Genomic DNA, 19,574 nt, shown 5'->3' with positions numbered 1-19,574 from the left:
ACTTAAAGCTGCAAAATGCATGAGTCAAGAAAACAGAGAAATTCATGTTTCTTAGGGACCATCAGAGTATGAAGTTGGAGCTGAGAAGAAGCAAATGATATGTTGGAATGTTGTCCCTTAAGTAAGAGTGTCAGATCCCTTACCCCAACATCTTAGTGTTCCTTGTCAGGTTTACTTAATAAATTCGGAAGCTTGATGTGCTCCATTTGTCGTAATTTGCTTTGTGTCTTTTCCCTAATGGCTGCATAAACTAATATGTTGGATCAGTTTTGGAAACTGGCAGGTCTCAACAAGAAAAGCATTGACTTGAAAAATGATTAGCCCCTTGGTTTTGGCTGTTGACTTGCACATGCACATAGGAGGGGTAATAATGACCACTTACTGAGTATGTACCACAGCCAGCCACTGGGCTGAACCATTATAGAGTATAAAAATGCATAAGGATATTTTTATTTAATGAGCTCAGATAATCACAACTCTGAGTTAGGAATTATAATTTTTGCCACTTTATAGGTGATGAAATGAGATATGAAGAGGTTAGGTAACTTTCAGTGTCATGTAGCAGCGAAGTGGAGGATTTTACATCTGTGCTCTTAACCAGGGTATTATACTGAAGAAACCATCCCATCATGAGGGCTTCCATAGCCTCAGACCAGGGGTGGTATGTAGGCAGGCTGAATGGAAGTCAGTTGGGAGAAATTGGCTTATGAGGCTGGAAAGTAGAATATTCTCTTCATTGCACATATTTTGAAAGAAAGTTGCTCAGATTTGGGTTTCCTTTTGAATGCCAGTGTGTAAATTTGAACTGCTCATTCTTCTGTGTTAGTGTCTGTTAGCAGTTTCATTTTGTCTCATTATTGAAGAGTTATTTGCCTTGTAGCCTGTGTATTAAAATGGGTCTTAATTAAAATCATCTTGAAAATTAGTAGCAAGAGAGAAGATGAAGAGGAAGAGAGAAAGAGAAACATCATGCTTTGATAACAAGGTGTGAAACCACCTCAGGTGGCTCTGAGCAGGGCTTTCTGCTTTCATTGATGCCCAGATCAGACTGAAAAACACATTGAAGAAGGTCCTTCATGGGAATGTGGAGAGGTTGATGGCCTTGTACAACCTTGATGTTTTTGATAGCAAATAAGTTTTGTTTAAAAATAACTTCCTTCCTCTTTCAAGCCATTGGGAAAATATTGTTTTGAGTTGTATACATGCTCAAAGCTTTTTAGAAGTGGAAGGATAGTAGAATTGCAGATTTTTTAACAGCACAAGGTAACGGATAAATAGCACAGGGATAGGGAGGTCTTTAGCGTAAAGTTTGTTGGTTGTTACTGTTTTTTAACCAAATAGGCCAAATGAACAAAGAAGTTAGGGGAAAATGTTTTGTATATGCTGATACCTAGTAGCTTTCTATGTAGGTGCTGCATACTTTACCAAATGATTTTTGGGGCATTATGGATGAGTTGAACTTCAAAAAGATAGTAATAATAATGAATATTTAAAGATTATTTACTATCAAAGTGCTTTATCTAATTTTATCCTTATAATACCATAAGATGTATAGATGGTTTGGTTATCTTGTTTATAGATGAGGACACTGAAGCACAGAGGAATTAAGTAACATCCTGAAGGTCACACAGCTAAGTGTAATGGATTTAATCATAAACCTAATAAGTCTAGATCTGGAAATTAAGCCATTAAAACTTGTTTTCCCCCCGTGGTACTGGGGATTAAACCCAGGGGTGCTTAACCACTGAGCAACATCCTTCCTTAGACCTTTTTTATTTTGTGACAGGGTCTCACTAAGTTACTGAGCACCTTGCTAAATTGCTGAGACTGGCTTTGAACTTGCGATTCTCCTGCCTCAGCCTCCCAAGCTGCTGGAATTACAGGCATGCACCTGTATGCACTAAGCCTGGCTGAGCCTTTAAACTTCTGTACTATAGAAGAATATTGATCAGAAGGGTGTTTGTTTTGAAAGAATGATAATGGGTTTGCTTTGCACCATCTATGTCTTCTTGAAGCATTAAGTTAATCACTTATTCACTGAATCATTGCTAAATGCCAACATAGTACTAGATTTTTAGGGCTACACAAAGAAATGTAAGACTTATTCCTGACCTTTGTGTACTTTAATTATGTTTGCAAAATATGACTATATAACAAAATAATCAATGCAGGATGAATTCCAAGTAAAACCCAGAAGATCTCAGAGGGGTCAGAAGGGGAAGCCCTTGTGGACCAGAGCAGCCAACAAGGGCTTTGTGGAAACTCTAGTCTTCAGCTTTGTCCTCAGGCTAGACTGTCCAGGAAGAGAAAGATTCTGGACTGACCAGTTGGGAGAACCATGCCTGGCACATACTTGACATTTAGTGCTTGACTTTTTTTCTTTTTCTTTTTTTTTAATGAATGGATGACCTGGAGAATGGTGCAGGCATAGAGCAGGAGGTCTACGTGGAAAGAAGGGAGTAGATTGCGGAGGACCTTAACTATCAGAGCAAGGCTTGCGGATTCCATCCTGAGGTTTGGATTTTCTCCATCCTCTGTGGTCCAAGGCATGCATCATAGAATTCAAACTGGGCCTCCAACAATGAGGCTGTGAACATAGCCTCATCAGCTTCAAACACAACAGTCCTGGGACACAGACTGACTTTTATCAAGGGCTTGCTCTCTGCCAGCTAGTTAATTTTGTTTTAATAAGACAACCCTATGAGGTGGGTATTATTATGATTATCATCATCTACAGTTTATAAACAAGGAAGCTGAGACTCAGTTTGGTTAATAGTGTGTACAGTGTCCTGTGACTAATAAGTTAGAGCTGGAACTTAGTCTGAACAGTTGACCGTCAATTCATCAGTTCAGCTGAAGGTCGCTATATTAGTGCCTTCTCTAGGAAGACCCTCATGTGGAATGAGCAAACCTATTAGCTTGACTCTAAGTTCCAGGTGAGCAGCCACCAATGATACATCCTGGAATCAGATGAAACCCCTTTGGCCTCACAAAAGATGGGTAGAGCTGTCTGGGCAGAAAGACCCTCCAGTAATCTTCGTTATTTGTATTCCCACTTCATGGAAATGGCCTTGAAGCTCTACATCGGAGTAAAGGCATAGAGTTCTTGGTAGCAGAAGAGGTAAAAGAGGTAAAAGGCTCCCTGTAGATTCTGGGAGGGGGCAAGCCCAGTGGAACATGAAAAATGAGCCCAAGTTACTCGAGTAAGAATCTGCTTGCTCCAGCCCTGCGGGTTTGGCTGGCTGGTCCCTGAAAGCTTTTCTTTTCCTTCTCTGCTTGCGGTGGAGGGTGAAGAAGGCAGGGGGCAGCAAGCCACAGCCCAGGGTTAGTGGTTGCCTCCACGAAATTCATCCTTTCCTCCCTCCCTTGTTCTGTGGTGGTTGTGTAGCATTGAGAGGAGGGAGGCCCTGCTCTTGGTGAAAGCATGCTACATAGGAACCATATTGCCTCCTGATTAGAATGGCCTGAGGTTATTTGTTGGCACTTTATCTTGAGTCCTGTGATCTATCTTATGTAAGAAAAGTGGGAAGTTTGAAAAATAAATGCTTGCTTCTGCAGGCTTAAGACTCACTACATTTTTTACTTTAAAAACGGTTCTTACACATCTTTAAAAAATATTAGCTGCTGCCTCTGAGGCTTGGCAGTGTTAGGTAGGGCTGTGTTTCCAGGAGTTTTAATAATGAGAAAAAGAGGCATGCATGGAGAATTCAAGGAAGTAAGTTTGGTTGGAAGGGCTGGATTTGGCAGCATTCCATGGGCCCCTGTGCCAGGTTGGAAGAGGTCTGTCGAGGTGAGCTCTGCAGAAACACTGCTGGCATCCTTGCTAGAGGCTAAGATGGACACCTGGTTCCCTCATTCCACTGTCTCGATTTGGTGCCCAGATGTTCCATTTTGGAATCTTGTCCACAACCTGCATACACACTTCTATTGAGAAAATATATTTCTTTTCATCACTGTTGGATATACCTGAAATCCCAGGTAGAGTCCACGGGAAAATTGAGACATTTTTAGTCTGAGCTGTTTTCTTGCTAAGAAAGCTCAAAAGTCTTTGTGTCTGTGGGACAGTGAACAGAGATGCCAGCTGGTTAATGCTTGGTCCGGAATGGGACAGCTGGCAGCCTTGCAGAGTAAGTAAACTAATAATAATATCATATTGTATTTATAGTTTGCAAAATGCTTTTATATGTAGTACTTCATTTGATCCTCCCAGCAGTCTCTGGAGTAGGCAGGTATTACTTTCTTCATTTCTAGAATGACAAGTAATGAGGCTTAGAGCAAGTGAGTGATATAGAAAGATGATTCAACTCTCAGTTAAACCAGAACTCACACTTTGGCAGACAAACTGCTCCAACAGATTCTTATGTGTTTTCTGCTGCCAAGCACCCCTTAGCACCTCACCCCCAGCACCTCCTTCCACAGTGCAGCCAGGCGCTCTCCTAGGCACGTGGCAGGTATTAGTTCATTTAATCCCACCAGAAACCCTGTGAGAGGAGTATTTATTATTTTCCTATTTTTGTTATTATTACTACTGCCACCATGGCTAATATTATTATAACACTCATTTTAGAAATGAGGAGACCAGAATTTAGGGAATTAAATATAATATATAATGAGAAGCAAATAAAGAAATAAGCAGAGAAGCAGACTCCAGAGTTCATGCTTTTTCTGTTATGCTGCCCAAAAGGAACTGGCATTCTTTCAAAAAATATAATTAATTTTTAAATTTACTTTTTAATTGACAAGTAAAAATTGTGTATCTTTCAGGTGTACAACATGATGTTTTGTTATGTCTATAACATACATGTTTGCATTGTGGAGTGGCTGAATCAAGCTGTTTAACTTATGTATTACCTCGCATGCCATTTTTTATGGTGGATCCTTAAAATCTATTCTCTTACCAGTTTTCAGGTATTAACTGTAGTCATCATGATGTACTATTCAGCTCTTGAATTTGTTCTTCCTAACTGAAATTTTATATTCTTTGACCATATCTCCTCAATCCTTCCCAGTCCCAGCCTCAAGTAGCCATCATTTTACTCTCTGTTTCTATGAGTTTGACCTTTTAAAATTCCACATAAGAGTGAGATGATTATGTAATATTTGTCTTTCTGTGCCTGGCTTATTTTGCTTAATATAAAATCCTCTACTTTTGTCCATGCTGTAGCAAATGACAGGGTTTCTTTCTTTTTAAAGGTTTAGTAGTACTCCATGATGTTTGAATACCCCTTTCTCTTCATTCATTCATCCTGCACTCTTTCTCTCGGTCTTGAATTAGTGGCCCATGAACCTCAGGGTTTCTCTTCTCTGCCAACTGAAGGATCCAAGGTTTTAACTCCTAAAGGCAGGAAGCAGGGAGGGTGCTGACTGACAGCCACACCAGGGAATGTAAAGGATGGAGGATGATGGGGTTTGGGGTATATCTCAGTGATACAGCACCCCCCCTGGGTTCACTCCCTAGTACTGGAAAAGAAAAAAGATGTCTTCTCTTTCCTGCTCCTAGATCTTTGGATATAATTAGTTGATTTGGTCTGTGATTATTTTTAATATTGTCTTTACTTTTGCATTTAATTCTGATTTTGGAAACTCAGGGAATGCCCATTATTAATTTTGATGCCAGTTATGACCAGGATGCCAATTTATTTTAAAGAGTAAAGAATTGTTCCTGAAAAGACCAGAGTGGGTGAAGTGTTGCGCATTTAGGACACTCCCATGTTCTCTTTGGATATAACCATGCACATCAAGCATTGTGAAGTTTCCCTTCTCCCCATCTTCTTTAGGTTTTTGCATAGAAACAGTACATATAAACATTCATGAGCATGCAAGCACACATACACAGATGTACACACACAATTTGGACAGTTAGTAGTAGTCAAGAAAGATGAGTTCATTTCTCAAAGATTCCTTTTCCCCGCAAAGGCCTGTGTACGTGTGGGTAAAATATATCTACATAAAAAGGACTTTTTCTTCTTTTCACTTGCAAGGAGAGTTTACTAATAGCTAGTTGGGTGACTGGATGTACATATAGTGTAGGAAAGATGGTTACTATATCCATAGATTTGATGTCACTAAGGCAACAGGATCCAAGTTTCTCCTTCCTTTTCATCCTTTTCCTAGGCTATGTCATTGCTACCCTGCTTTCTGAATTTTTGATTTGTTTGGATTATTTTAGTATACCAGCTATGGTTTGTTTTACAGTGATCAACATTTTTATCAGGACAGAGCTATCCATATGTGACTACATAACTGTTTAATTGCTGAAAGTTTATACTATGACACAATTGTGTGCAGAGGAAATTAGGCTTTCTTATTTGTTTGCTTTGGTAACTAATTCCTGATACTCTGGGGGGGCACCATGAATCACTGATAGAGCTGAGAGCATGCTGGTTTTGGAAATGATGTAGGAGCAGAGAGTGTCCTGGAAAGTGTCCCAATATGAACCTTTCCTCTAGGAGTGACCCTGCCGGTGGCACCTGCTTTGCACTGAGGCACTTGCCCCATTCAAATGATTGGCCCACTCTGCACCATATCCATGTGAACCACTGGCTTTCATTCTCTTTAAAATGTCATTACCAGAGTGATCTAAGAAAAATTGATCTGAAGTCCAATCTAGTCATATTTTTATTTTCTGAGAGAGTGCTATAAACCAGGTAGAATTTTAGAGGGTTTAAAAACGCACTTGCTCTTAGAAGTTTTCTTCTAAGAAATAGGCAGCAGGTGCTCTGGGGACTGAAGCCCAGCTCTTCTACTGCCCTATCCTGAAATCTTAAAAAAAAAAAAAAAAAAAAATGTGGCAGAGGGGGTGGAGGGGTGTGTGGAAAATCTTACTACCCTCAAAGGAAAATTCTGATTTTAAAACAGTTTTGAAGTTATTCTGTCTGTTGGCAATGAGGGGAACCATATATGGCAAAAGGAAAAAGTTTCAGTAATACTTGCTTCCAGTTCTTTGTGCCGTTTCCCTTTGTCCTCAAGCCTGAATAGCTTTGTCCTAGTTTAGAGGAGCCATCAGAAGGAAGACCTTTCTTTCTTCAGGCCCATCCGGAAGGATGCTGAGGAAAGTGGGGCCACAGCTTCTGGAGTCAGCCCCTGTACTGTTCTTTCCACCAGGATGCCACTGGGCTTCTCTGTGCTTTCCTGTGAAGAGCTTCCCAGTGGGTGTGTCTGTGTGTGACAGTTGTGTAGTTTTGTTGCTGAAAGTTTTAACTACATATCACCATTTTTTGATTTGTATTTTCCTTCTACTTTTAAATAACTGCTATGTTTTAGATAGAACTTGTAGACTTGTCAATAAACTGAGTAACCTGCTGAGTCTCAGGTAATTTTCTGACTTCTGAGGCATGGAAAGGGAGAAGGGATTTCAAAGTTAGTGCAGAGAATGAGGGTTTTCCATCAACATAGTTAAATTTTCGAAAGTGCTTATTGATTCATTGATTCAATGAGCATTTATTGATCACTTGTTGAATTTGAGACACTATTCCAGGTATTGGAGATAACAGAAGGGAAAAAATAGACAAAAACTCTTGTCCTCAAGAAGCAAGTCTCTAGTGGGGAGAGATAGATCAAAAACAAAACAGTCATTCATATTTTAGCAATGGAGAAAAAGCAAAAAGGCTAGGGATTATTAGTGGGGGTGTATGATTTAAAGTCCGGTTAGGGACTGGGGGTATAGCTCAGTGGTAGAGCACTTGCCTAGCATGCAGGAGACCCTAGTTTTACTGCCCAGCACAGGGGGGGGAAAGCATTAATTAAAAAAACTTGGGATTGTATCACTAATAGAGTGCACGTTTAGCATGCACAGGGCCCTGGATTGAGTTCCTAGCATGTGCATATATGCATGCGTGCGTACACACAGATGCGTGCGCGCGCGCGCGCGCACACACACACACACACACACACACACACACACACACAAAGTAAGGGAGGCTTCACTCAGATGATTTTGAAGCAAGGTTTGAAGGAAAGGAGCTAAATGAATATCTCAGGACAGAGCGTTATAGGCAGAAGGAAAAGCACAGAGGTCCTAAGGTGGGAGTTAGCTTGAAGTGCCCAAGCAAGCAAGCAAGCCAGGTGGCTGCTGGAGTGGCAAGTCAGAGTAACTGGAGGGTGGGGAAAGTTGGGCTGAGGGTTCATTGGTATGTGTGGGGCTACATATAGATTAGGGCCTTGTTGGTCATCATACAATTTTTTTCCCCCCTGAGTGAGATGGAGCCATCTGAGGGTTTGAGCAGAGGAATGATATGATTGAAAAGATGTTTTAATAGGATCATTCTGGTTGCTGTATTGAAAAGGACTGTAGAGCAAGGGTGGATTTGGTGATACTTTTGGTTGGCTGCTTTAATAACATATTAAGGCAAGAGATGATGGTGATCAGGATCACTTAAAACAAGGAAGGATCTTTGGGAGTGATATGCTTATGAAATTGAGAGTGACAATTCTGTGATATTTTTTTCAACCTAACAGGTATTCCTTTTGGGGAGAAAAGAGGATAATGATTTATTTCTCACATTAGTGGAGTACTGTGCCATAAGCTAATAGTAGAGATAAGTACTTCTACACAACAGTAAAAACTGTATCTTAAAACAACCTCCACAAATCATTTAAAGACAATTTATTCACACTGAGTGACTATCCTTGAAAAAAATCATTGTGTTAAAATCCTGAACCTCTCTTCCCAGTTTACTTTCCTTCCTGGTTGCCAAGTCTCGTTCTTTTCATTCCTCAAAAGTCTTATTACCTTTTGCAGAAGTGCTTCTTATAGTGTTTTAAGGTGGTGCTTCAGAGAAATGCAGTCACATCCAACTTTATATAGTAAATAAGTCTTTCTTAGTTGTGTGTAAGCCCATTTTTATAAGTTATACTACTTATGAAGTATGAACAAGGAGTTTGATATAGTAGTTTTTTTTCTATAAAGAAAATAGTCACTTTTAAATATGGATACTTATATTGATATTGCCTAAGGCAAGGCATACTCATCTTGCTTGTGGAGTAGGAAGTTTTGCTTTTTAGAGTTGGAAGTTATAAACATTCATTAGACCAGTGCTTCCTAAACTTTGAGGTGCATAAGGATCAGCCGGAGACCTTATTTAGAAGGCAAATTCTGTTTCAGCAGGTCTTGATAGGTCACAGGTTGTACATTTTTTAAGTAGACCCATATGCTGCTGATATTGTTGCTCTGAGGACCACATTTGACTGTATAAATCATCTGTTTTCTCAGTGTACAAATTTAACAGAACCTGCTGCCACCCAGACAATTGCTTAGTGTCATAAAAAAACTAGGTTTTAGCATGCTTTTGAAATGCTACCTTGAAAACCTTTTTGGTAAATTCATTTGGGTCAAAGGGAGTTATGTGCTAGAGAGGAAATTGGTTCCACAGACACCTTTAGCTCCTGACTGTCCATGGGGTACACACACAGAGGCCATGTGCATCTTTCACCAGCTGGGGCTGCACCTTGATGCAATCGGTGCAGTTGTTAAAGCAGGAACCCTCTGCCTTCATTTATTCCTTTAATATGCCTTTTTTGCCTGGTCCAACTTCTTGCCTTGTAACTTGGTAGACCATGGTAGGAGGCTTGTGTTGACTTGGTGAAGGTGGGGACATTCAGACAGGTGGCTGTGGCTGAGGGACTCTAGTTAATGTGGGAGGATATTGATTGACTAGATAAAAGAAGGAGTTGAGATTTCTCTGGGAGGCTGGTTCTAAAAGTTAATGGTAAGTTCTTCATGACTTCCTACTTCATTCCTATAATCCGAATCCAGGCTAGAGTTTTAAAATTTAATATTTCCTTTTAGAAGGGAAAAATGGACCAAAGTTTTTACTGATTCCTATTAAGCATGCTGACACCATATTTATTATAAATTGGGATAAGACAATGAAAAGATTTAACCTTTGTGACCAAAAAGTTGTGTGTTGAAATAACTTCATTTATTTACCATTGATAAATCTGTAAGTTTTCCTGATTCACTTTCTCAGGCCTTGTCACTGTTATTAGGGGCGCCATGTACAACCTCACTATGGCCAGAGCTCACCATAAGCCCCAGGTGCTGGTCATTCTGTTTTTGAGAAATTGAAAAGTCCAGAGGAATGCAACAACATTTTTACTTTTTTGCCCCCTGCTAGCTTTTTTTCTAGGCCTCCCAAAAATGTGTTTATCTTGTTGGCCATGCATGTGGAGCAGTCTGGAATTCTGTGTAGCATTAGATAGTGAAAAAAACAGAAAGATTTTCCACATGACTGACGTTATGGGATGAGAAATCTTGGATTATGCAAGACTCTTTGATCAGAAGAAGAGAATCCTGGATGAGACTTTTTTTAAGATCTATATATTTAAAACTATATATCTTTTTTCTTTCATAAACCAGTCTTTTGGGGGTGGAGGGGTGAGGGTGTAGACTAGAAGCAGTACCAGTAACTTTTCGGCACTAAATTCAGAACTTCTACTCATTAGGAGAAAAAAAACATCTTTAGGGTAAAAGAATAGCTTGAACTTTAAGAGCTTGATACTTTTTTATATAATTTGAGAGGAGGTCTTTCATATTATAGAGGATCTCAAGGACTCGACTCCAGCAGGCCACCACCTTTGTCACTCCAGGATTGTTTGCAAAGACAGCTTCACTGTCTGTCAGGGACCAGGTCTCAGCCTGGCCCTGGCTGGTGGCCCGGGAATCTGTGTCCTCCGTTTTTGCCAAGCTTAATTAGCTCTAGAAATACACTATCAAAAGCTGTCTGGCGACATTTCATTAATGATACGGGGTGAATTCAAAAGCACTAATTAATTGTGTTAGATTATTTGCAAAGCCCATGCTGAAAAACCTAATGCCTGTAGGAGAAAGTTGGCAGAGAGGTTGTGCAGAGATTAGCCTGGACCTTAGCCTGCTCAATTGCCTTTTGGAGTTGGGCCAAGAGGGGAGTTGCTTTTCTTTTAGGAGAAGTGCATGTGACCATATTCTTCACTAAATTGCCAGTTGAGTGCTCCAGGTCCTTGGATGATAGAGCTCATGTGGACCTTTGCAGATCTAGAGAGCCCAAAGGGCATCTTCAAGAGCTTTTGCATGTTTTTTGTTTTGTGAGAGAAACATAATCACTTAACATTCATTAACTAAATAAATACTTCCCAAGGGCCTCTTAGAGAGAGGGAAGGGAGCTCTAGTTTATTGTGAAACAATTCTGATGTTAAGTGTTAAATGTTCAAAGGCACCAGGATCATACTTCTAAGTAGCCTCTCTTGCTCCCCAAAATCAGATTCCTCTTGTCCTCTATTTAAGTGGCTCAGGGCAATAAAAAGTGAAATTTTTCTTCTTTTTTAGAAGTTTTTTGGAGACAAATTCCTATTATGTTGCCCAGGCTGGCCTCAACTCCTGGCAACCCTCCTGCCTCAGCCTCTCAAATAGCTAGGACTGTACAAGTTGCACACCACTGTGCCTGGATGGCAAAAGTGGATTTTTCAACTGCTGCTGCATTTGGAAAATGATGTTTAAAAGAATCTCAATTTGAAATCATGCACGTGTCAACTGAAGTTCAGGGCATACTGAATGATAAAGAGAAAAACAGGTTTACATGATTTTGCTACATTTGGCATATCTTATAGAATAGCAAATGCCTAGAATTAGCTCAGCCTCACAAATTATAGAAAAAGTATAGACATCCCTGTCCCTTAAACATAGAGATTTTTTGAGTCAGTGCCAGTTTCTGTTGACTCTGAGGCAATGCACAGTTGAAGAAAGTGTAGAAGAGTATTTCAGACTTATCTTAGAGCCAATCAAGTGTTGTTTAAATAAGGGAACTGTGTATAGCTCTGTTTGAAAACATCTATCCAGAAATCTTCCAATTCCTAGGCCTGGCCCTGCCTTGCACTGACAGCTCTCAGTGTCTTTTCCTGTCCTTCTGGATTTGGGCAGCTGTGAGTAAGTATTTATATACAAATCTCAGACCAAATTTTACTTTATTAACATGATTCAGAAGAAAAGAATTCTAATGAGTTTCAGAGGACTGTTCCAAGCCATTTCGTGATATTGTCAGATCTTCCTGAACTTAAGGAAGGCCCAAGAAAATCTATTTTTTTCTGTTTATTACTCCATTTGGAATATATTGGACCAAGCTTAAGTGAATGCCCCAGGAGAGAGTGGCCTGGTAGAAGGATTTATTCCTGAGTATACAGCAGCCTCTCTGTTTACTCTGTGTGAGGCAGGCTCTCCTGAAACTGGACAACCTGCTTCCTCCTCAGCCATAGGCCCACAGTAGCAGCTTTGGACTCAGCCATTTCTGGAGATGATCCACAGCCAGCTGTATGGAGTTGACAAGATCAAAGCCCTCAGAGCTATGAGGGATCATGAAAGATATTTTAAAAGTTGGAAACAAGGTCCTTGAACTAATAAATGGCTAGGATTTTTCTCTGGGAAAATAATATCAAGGCCTACTGGTATATTCCAGTTAAGCTGTGAGATACCTGAATAATGTTATTACTAATAGCTAAATTGAAAAATTTAAAAACTGATTTTTCTTTAAAAAGATGAAACAAAACCCAAGGCGGATCTGAAATAACCATGGCCATTTGCATTTAAATATATTTGAGATGAAGATAGGGCCTAGGGTTTGCCAGTGATAGAATGAAAAGTGCTCAGAATCTATAACTTGTTGTGTCTTTTGTTATTCATGAACATGGTATACCCTTTAATTGTCTAGGTTTTGTTTAATTTTTTTCTGTAGTGCTTTTGTAGTTTTCAACAGTGTATGTGTGTGTGTGTGCGTACACACACGTGTGTGCATGTGCGCTAGAGATTAAACACAGGGCCTCATGCATGCAAAGCACATGTTCTGCCAGAGCTACACCCCCAGCTCTCAGTAGTTTATTTTGAAAATTACAGTGTGCTCAGATATAATATTGCTTCATCTTGTTTGTTTCATTAGACTTAAGTTCTAGAACCTATTTTATAGCTATAATTCTGTCCTCTTCAAATCACTCTTTATCAATCATGATGAAAACTAATATTCCCTCTGGACATCTGGAAAGTGAGCTCAGTTGCAGGTAAACCAAGGCCAGTAGCAAAAGTGAGTTTTTGACCTGGCTGACTTTGCTTTAAGTTGTAGGAACTCAAAGCTCAGTATGTCCTATAAGGAATATGTTCTTTAACTGAGGCTCAAGACAAGTGTTGCTGAGCAGGGGAAAGTCGTAGCATCTCTTCACTGCAGTAAAATGAAAATCCTTGTTTCTTTGAACTAAAAGTCAAAAGAAGTAAAGGGCAGCTCAGAACCCAAAGATTATTCAATTGTTGTAAACTTTTGTCAGGTCTTTGGATTTTTCCCATCACAGTTTTGCTAGTGCACAGTTACTGCAGTAAAATTTCATTTTGAACTTATGAGGATTTTGCAGAGATTTCACCCTCCAAATATGGGTACTATCTGAGGACTTTATCGAGGTGAACAGTGACTGCGAAACTATTCCACTTTCATTTAGGGAAAGTAATTCTCTACTGCAATGTCAAGATTGGTCTGGACAGAGACATTGATGTTGCAGATTAACTCTTTTAACCAGTAGTTCTCAAATTGTGGTCATGATTTGAGACTTTTACAGGTGCCTCAACAGGAATCAAGTTGGCACTTCACGTTCATCTAAACACCTGACTACCAGTTTCTTTATTGTTTTTGATGAAGGAATAAGACCCTTCAAATATATGCCTCTTTTATATTCTGAATGATGAAATGGGAAGTCCGCAGGTACCACTTCTACATTTTAAAATATGATGGTTGCCTTGAGGAAAAGTGCTTCTGTAGTTATTTGAATTCTGAGCTGAACTAATCTGTTTTTCATGAGACACGATTTTACTTAAAAGAACAACAGACAGACAAATGATGGTTATCCAGACTTTGGAATTTGGCAGGCACTTTTTTGACAAAGTATAAAGTGGGCCTGTTACTTCAAGGAAAACAACTGACAGTATTTGTTGCCAATGATAAAATCTTATTTTTCCAACAAAATCAAAATTTTGGAAAACTTTTATCCACCACCATGAATGATAGTTTCTCAGTAGTTGAATACTTTTCTGATGAGGTCAAGGGAGATACTGTTAACAAATGTGATTAAAAAAAAAAAAAAAACACTATATAATGAAATGTCTTATTGGGCTTATTTGTATAACTCAGTAAGTAAACTATTATTTTCTAGATGACCGATGTATGATGTTATAAAAATTGTGCATGGGTAGGAGAGTCAACATCTTAAGGGCACAATATAGAGCAGTTGACTTTTAAAAACCTTTTTATTTTTAGATAATTTTAGATTTACAGAAGTGTTGCATAAATAACACAGAATTCTTTTATTTCTACCACTCAGCTTTGCCTTATGATAATATCTTACATATAACCATAGAACAATGGTCAAAACTAAGAAGTGAATGTTGGTACAATACTATTAACTAAAGTATGAAATTTATTTGGATTTCATGAGTTTTTCCACTAATGTTCTTTTTGTTTCAGGATGCAACCTAGGATCACACATTGCCTTTAGTTGTCATGTATCCTGAGTCTTATCCAATCTGTGACAGGTCCTTGGTCTTTCAGTGACCTTAACATTTTTGAAATATATGGAAGAACATCCTTCAGTTTGGGTTCATCTGATGTTCTCTCATGGTTACAGTGAAGTTATACATTATTGGGAAGGACACCATAGAAGTGATGTACGCTTTTCAGAGCATCAGATCAAGGGTACCTTATGTTGGTTGCATTTACTGGTTATGTTAACCTTGGTCACTTGGTTAGAATGGTGTCTGACAGAATGCTTTGCCACGAAGTTACTATTTTTCACTTTGAAACTACTCAATAGTTGAGGGAAAGCAATGGATTTTAATGGAGTAGGGTTTTAAAAGTTCATTGTGGAACTCAGATGCTGTATTGCAACAAACCTTAAGAAATGGCATTTGTTGAATTGAGGTATAATATCAAAGAGGAAATAGCCACAAGTGCATGTGAAAAGACTATTAATCTTTGTAGCTCCAGTTGCTTATATAGTCAGTCCTCAATATCTACAGGTTCCACATCCAAGAATTCAGCCAATCATAGTTCAAAAATAATGGGAAAAAAAGCGTCTATACTTAACATATACAGATTTTTTTTCCTTGTCATTATTTCCTGAACAAAATAGAGCTATTTGAATAGCTCTTACATTGTATTAGCCATTATCAGTCATCTAACAAATTTTTTGGGTGGTCCTGGGGATTGAACCCAGGGCCTTGCATATGCTAGGCAAGTGTTCTATCACTGAACTATATCTTCTGCCCTCATTTTAAGTAACCTATAGATAATTTTGAAGTATCCAGGAGGATGTGTGTAGGTCCTGTGCAAATACTGTGCTATTCTATGTAAGGAACTTGAGCATCCACAGGTTTTAGTGTCTGAGGGGGTCCTGGAACCAATCTACTGAGGATACTTTGGGACAACTGTATCTGTGTGAGTCCACATTTCTTCATATCCTTCAACCAGAACAGGGTATCGCAACAAATTGAATGCAGAAGTAGATCTGAAAACCCAGCTGTCTTTTATTAAGCAGACATTGAAGAGATGTGCAAAAATGCAGAACAATGCTGCTCTGCTCACTAAATTATGCTTCATTTCAGAAAACAATTATTTTTCACTAGCAATACTATTTATATTAACGTGCAGTGAGTTTATTGTTGATTTTGAATGAATTATGATTTTTTTTGTGGTACTGGGGGTTGAACCCAGGAGTATACTACCACTGAACTACATCCACAGCCCTTTTAATTTATTTTTTTTTAATTTTAAGACAGGGTCTTGCAGAGTTGATGAGGCTGGCCTCAAGCTTATAATCCTCCTGCTTCAGCCTCCCAAGTCACTGGGATTACAAATGTGCACCACTGCACTTAACTGAAGTAATAAAATATTTCAAAAATTAGTTTAAATTTCGATTGTGGTAAACATTGGTGCATGTAACTCAGAAAAAAAATCTCTTTGAGGTCCCCAGAAAATTTTTTTCTTTTTTTTGAGACAAGCTATCATTATGTTGCCCAGGCTGGTCTCAAACTTCTGGGCTCAAGTGATCCTCTTGCCTCAGCTCCATGAGTAGCTGGGATTACCAGCAAGCACCACCATGACCAGTTAGTCCTCAGTAATTTAAAAGCACAAAAGAATCCTTAAACCAAAAAGTTTCAGAGTTGCTGCTTTCTGAATAATACAGAAAAGAAAACTTAATGGAAGGAATCTTTTCTTCTGACCCAAATAAAGATTTAATGCAGGGGCTCCACCAAGGAGTCTTGACATGAGTTAAAGCCACTTAGCCTCCCTGCATTAATCAGCTGGCAGATAAGGGAGATTTCCCACATGATCCCCAATTTTCTTCAACTCCAAACTCTGTGATTTGAAACCACTGTCACTCAAAGATGCTTTCTTGCCAGCACAAGCATTATGGAGCAATATAGCAATTGCCCAGGTGTGGCATTTGCAAGGTTAGAGATGAAGAGGGTATGATGTGGTAATATTTGTGAGGAAGGGATTTGAGGACTTTGTTCTGACTTTTTAGACCTGTAAAAGTGATTTCTTTCAAAATTCCCTTAAAAAAACCTAGAAGTTTTAATAGTTCTTGTATTTTACTATGATGGGAAAGATTTTAAATTATTAGGGTATTTTCATCAGTTTATGTATATCACAAATAAAAAGTACAGCATTTCCTAGAAATTTTCTGCTGTAATGTTGTGTATGTGTATAAATCTATTTCATGTGAATATTTATAAATTTTATGTAAATAATTTTAATTTGTTAATCGGTTCTTAATATATTACCAATTTCAAAATTGAAGCAGACTCAGGTTGTATATTTGCTATATGCTTTTAATCTTTTTGAAGTTAATTTGCTATTTTGTGCTTAGACTTTTTAAAGAAATTGATTACTAAAAACTTCAAATATCATTAATATTTGTAAATTCAGATAAAAAAATACACTCAAGCTGGGATGTATCAAGAATCTCAAACTTTGGAGCTCACGTTTTTCTTTTGTACTTTAAGTGGACTTACAGGAGACTTGATGGCTCAGTTTTTCAAATGAGGGGAGGGGGAATCCAATAGTATCTTGTCATATTAAATATCAGTTTAAATCAGTTTTTAAACAGGATCCTGCATTTCCACAAATTGGATTTTGTAATGGAAACTGCCACAGTTAAGGGCCAGCTTTGTCATAATCACCAATTTGGGCATTGATGATATTTAGCAGAAATATAAATATCTAATGCAGTGTGTGTTTGTTATACTGTCACAGGAAAAATGTTGTGACTGATTCTGAGCCAGATTCTTGTAGTGTTTAAGCTACTACTTGGACCTGAGATTTGGAAGCTGAACTAACTTTCTAAGCGCTTCTACAACTTAGTAAATTATAATCAAGTAAGTTCAGTATGTATTCTTCTAAAGTAGAAATTTATGATTATTTTACATCAAAAGAGTTTCATTCATCAAATTTCAAGAGTTCTTTCATATTTTAGAATATTACTCTAGAATATTCATGAAACCCAATCTAAGAGGAAAACAGTCCCCACCCCACAAGGCAGCTTCTGGAGCATAATGCCGAGCACTGATTTGAGGACCAAAGACCTGTGTGCACGCCCAGCTCTGCCTCTGAGGAGTTGCAAACCATGTTTGTTGCTCATCTGTAAAGTGGAAACACCAACAGTATCCACCTCACTGTATTCTGAGGATTTGATGAGACACTATGCTCAAAAGCTCTGTCACTTACTAAGCATTGCTAAGTGTAGCTATTAGAATTTATGTACTGTTGCAATTATTGCTTAGTTAACATGTGGCATATTTTAGGTTGCTTATTTCTTCATGACATCTGAATTTTTTAATTTCATTAGCAACATTATCCTCAAGTAATATTTTAGGATAAGTTACATCTGGGAAGGTTTTGTGTTCCTAGGGCACAGTAGAGTTCTAGTGGTACGATGGCATTTTAAGAATCTTTAGAGATTATCTGGTCCAACTCAGCCTGATACACAGATCACCTTTCTAATATCCTGTTGACTGAGCCCCCAATCTTTGCTTGAATTTTGAAAAGCTCTGACTCTTGGGAAATTGTTTTTTTATGTTGTGCTGCAGTTCACCTCCTCTCAGCCCCTAGAGCTACCCTGTAAAGCTCCATAGAATTTGGATAACAAATAACCCATCTGAATGGTTACAGTGAACAGATGGATTCCGAATAATCAGGTATTGTCTAAAAGTAACCAGGTACTTTGTGTCAAAATTGAGAGGGCTCAAAGGACTTTGCTCCCTGTTGGTAAAAGAAGTGAGGCTTAGGTTGGTAGTTTGAGCTGTCCTGCACAGTTGGGAACACATTGGCATAGAGATTTGTCCCACTGAGCCTGTGATGGGGCTGTAAGCTGGATAGTAAACAGTCAGTACCTGGGTTTCTGGGTCCACTTTCACAAAATTCCTGCCTTATTGTACTTGTCCTTTCTGAAGGTGGGGCTTCTTTGGCTTTAAAAATTCAGTTTAGCATATTTGTTTGTTGTCTGTTTATCGCTTTCTTAGAATGGAAGCTCTGTAAGAATGGAGACAAAGCTGCTCATCTTGGGCTTTGCTTTTTCTCTAGCAGCCATAGGACTTGGCGGTGAGTGCACTATTTAAATGATGCAATTGAAGATTGACTTTGTTGCTGGGATTGTGGCTCAGTGGTAGAGCGCCTGCCTAGCACGTGTGTGGCACTGGATTTGATCCTTAGCACCACATAAAAATAAAAAATAAAGGTATTGAGTCCATCTACAACTAAAAAAAATTAAAAAATAAATAAAGATTGACTCTGAACTTTCAGATGAGAATATATCTTCAATTTAGTGCAGAAAAACAAACCTTACCATCCCTTGTGTGTCATGGCCTATTCTGGCCCAAAGGGAAGAGGAACCCATTAAAGGGGAGGAAATGAGATTTCAGGAGAAGTAGCTATTATTATTTGCAAATTTCAAATAATTCAGATAAAAAAAATCCTTTCATGCTTGGTAGGTGAAGATTTTCTAGAAAAGGAAAAGTTTCTAATTGTATCAGAGGCAGGAGTATACTATGCTATCAAAATTGAGATTTTAAATCAGCCCAGCTGAATAGCTTCAAATTGCAGCCCCTGGCAATGTGTGATGTGTTATGTGAGCTTAGCTTTACTTTCAGTGTTAATGATCAGGTTGCTAGAAACATGAATTGTAAAAAGTCATTGAAAAATTAGAATGTAGAAGAAAAATGTTGTGAAAACTTCAACATATAGTTGAAATAGTTCCTTTCTTTGGGGACATTAAATATTTTCTTAAATAATTTTCAAGGACTATCATTATAGAAAATATAAAATTAAAATGAAATAAGCTGAGAATTTTGAGAATTAAGGGATTCTGGTGTTTGTATCTCTCTTTAATATGCCAGTAGCTGAGCTTTTCGTGGAATGAGGATGTACATTTAGGTTGGAGCTCATTGGCATATTGCTTGGCTTATCTTGATTTGGCATTTTCTCTGAAACAAACACCCTTTGATTTTGGAACCAGGAAGGCTAACCTGCCTTCCAGTCTAGGTTCCACCCTTGCCTGTAACCTGGCTTGGCATA

At 38.6% G+C, this 19,574-nt stretch overlaps 1 protein-coding gene across 3 annotated transcripts in view; it reads left to right on the top strand.

The window, feature by feature from the left end:
• TGFBR3 (transforming growth factor beta receptor 3) overlaps nt 1–19,574 on the top strand; it is a 189,843-nt gene that overhangs the window by 22,313 nt on the left and 147,956 nt on the right. The window contains exon 2 of one of the 3 annotated variants that reach the window (XM_079147482.1): nt 14,469–14,696. The exons of the other annotated variants lie outside the window; for them this stretch is intronic. Within the exon in view, the coding sequence (XP_079003608.1) occupies nt 14,576–14,696 (121 nt within the window). The 5' untranslated portion in view covers nt 14,469–14,575. The remainder of the gene's footprint in view (nt 1–14,468; nt 14,697–19,574) is intronic. 3 annotated transcript variants of the gene reach the window in all.

This window comes from Sciurus vulgaris, assembly GCF_902686455.1.
Source record: "Sciurus vulgaris genome assembly, chromosome: 1".
Lineage (NCBI taxonomy): Eukaryota > Metazoa > Chordata > Mammalia > Rodentia > Sciuridae > Sciurus > Sciurus vulgaris.
Note: the sequence above shows the minus strand (reverse complement) of the source record. Positions and strands in the feature narration are given on the sequence as shown.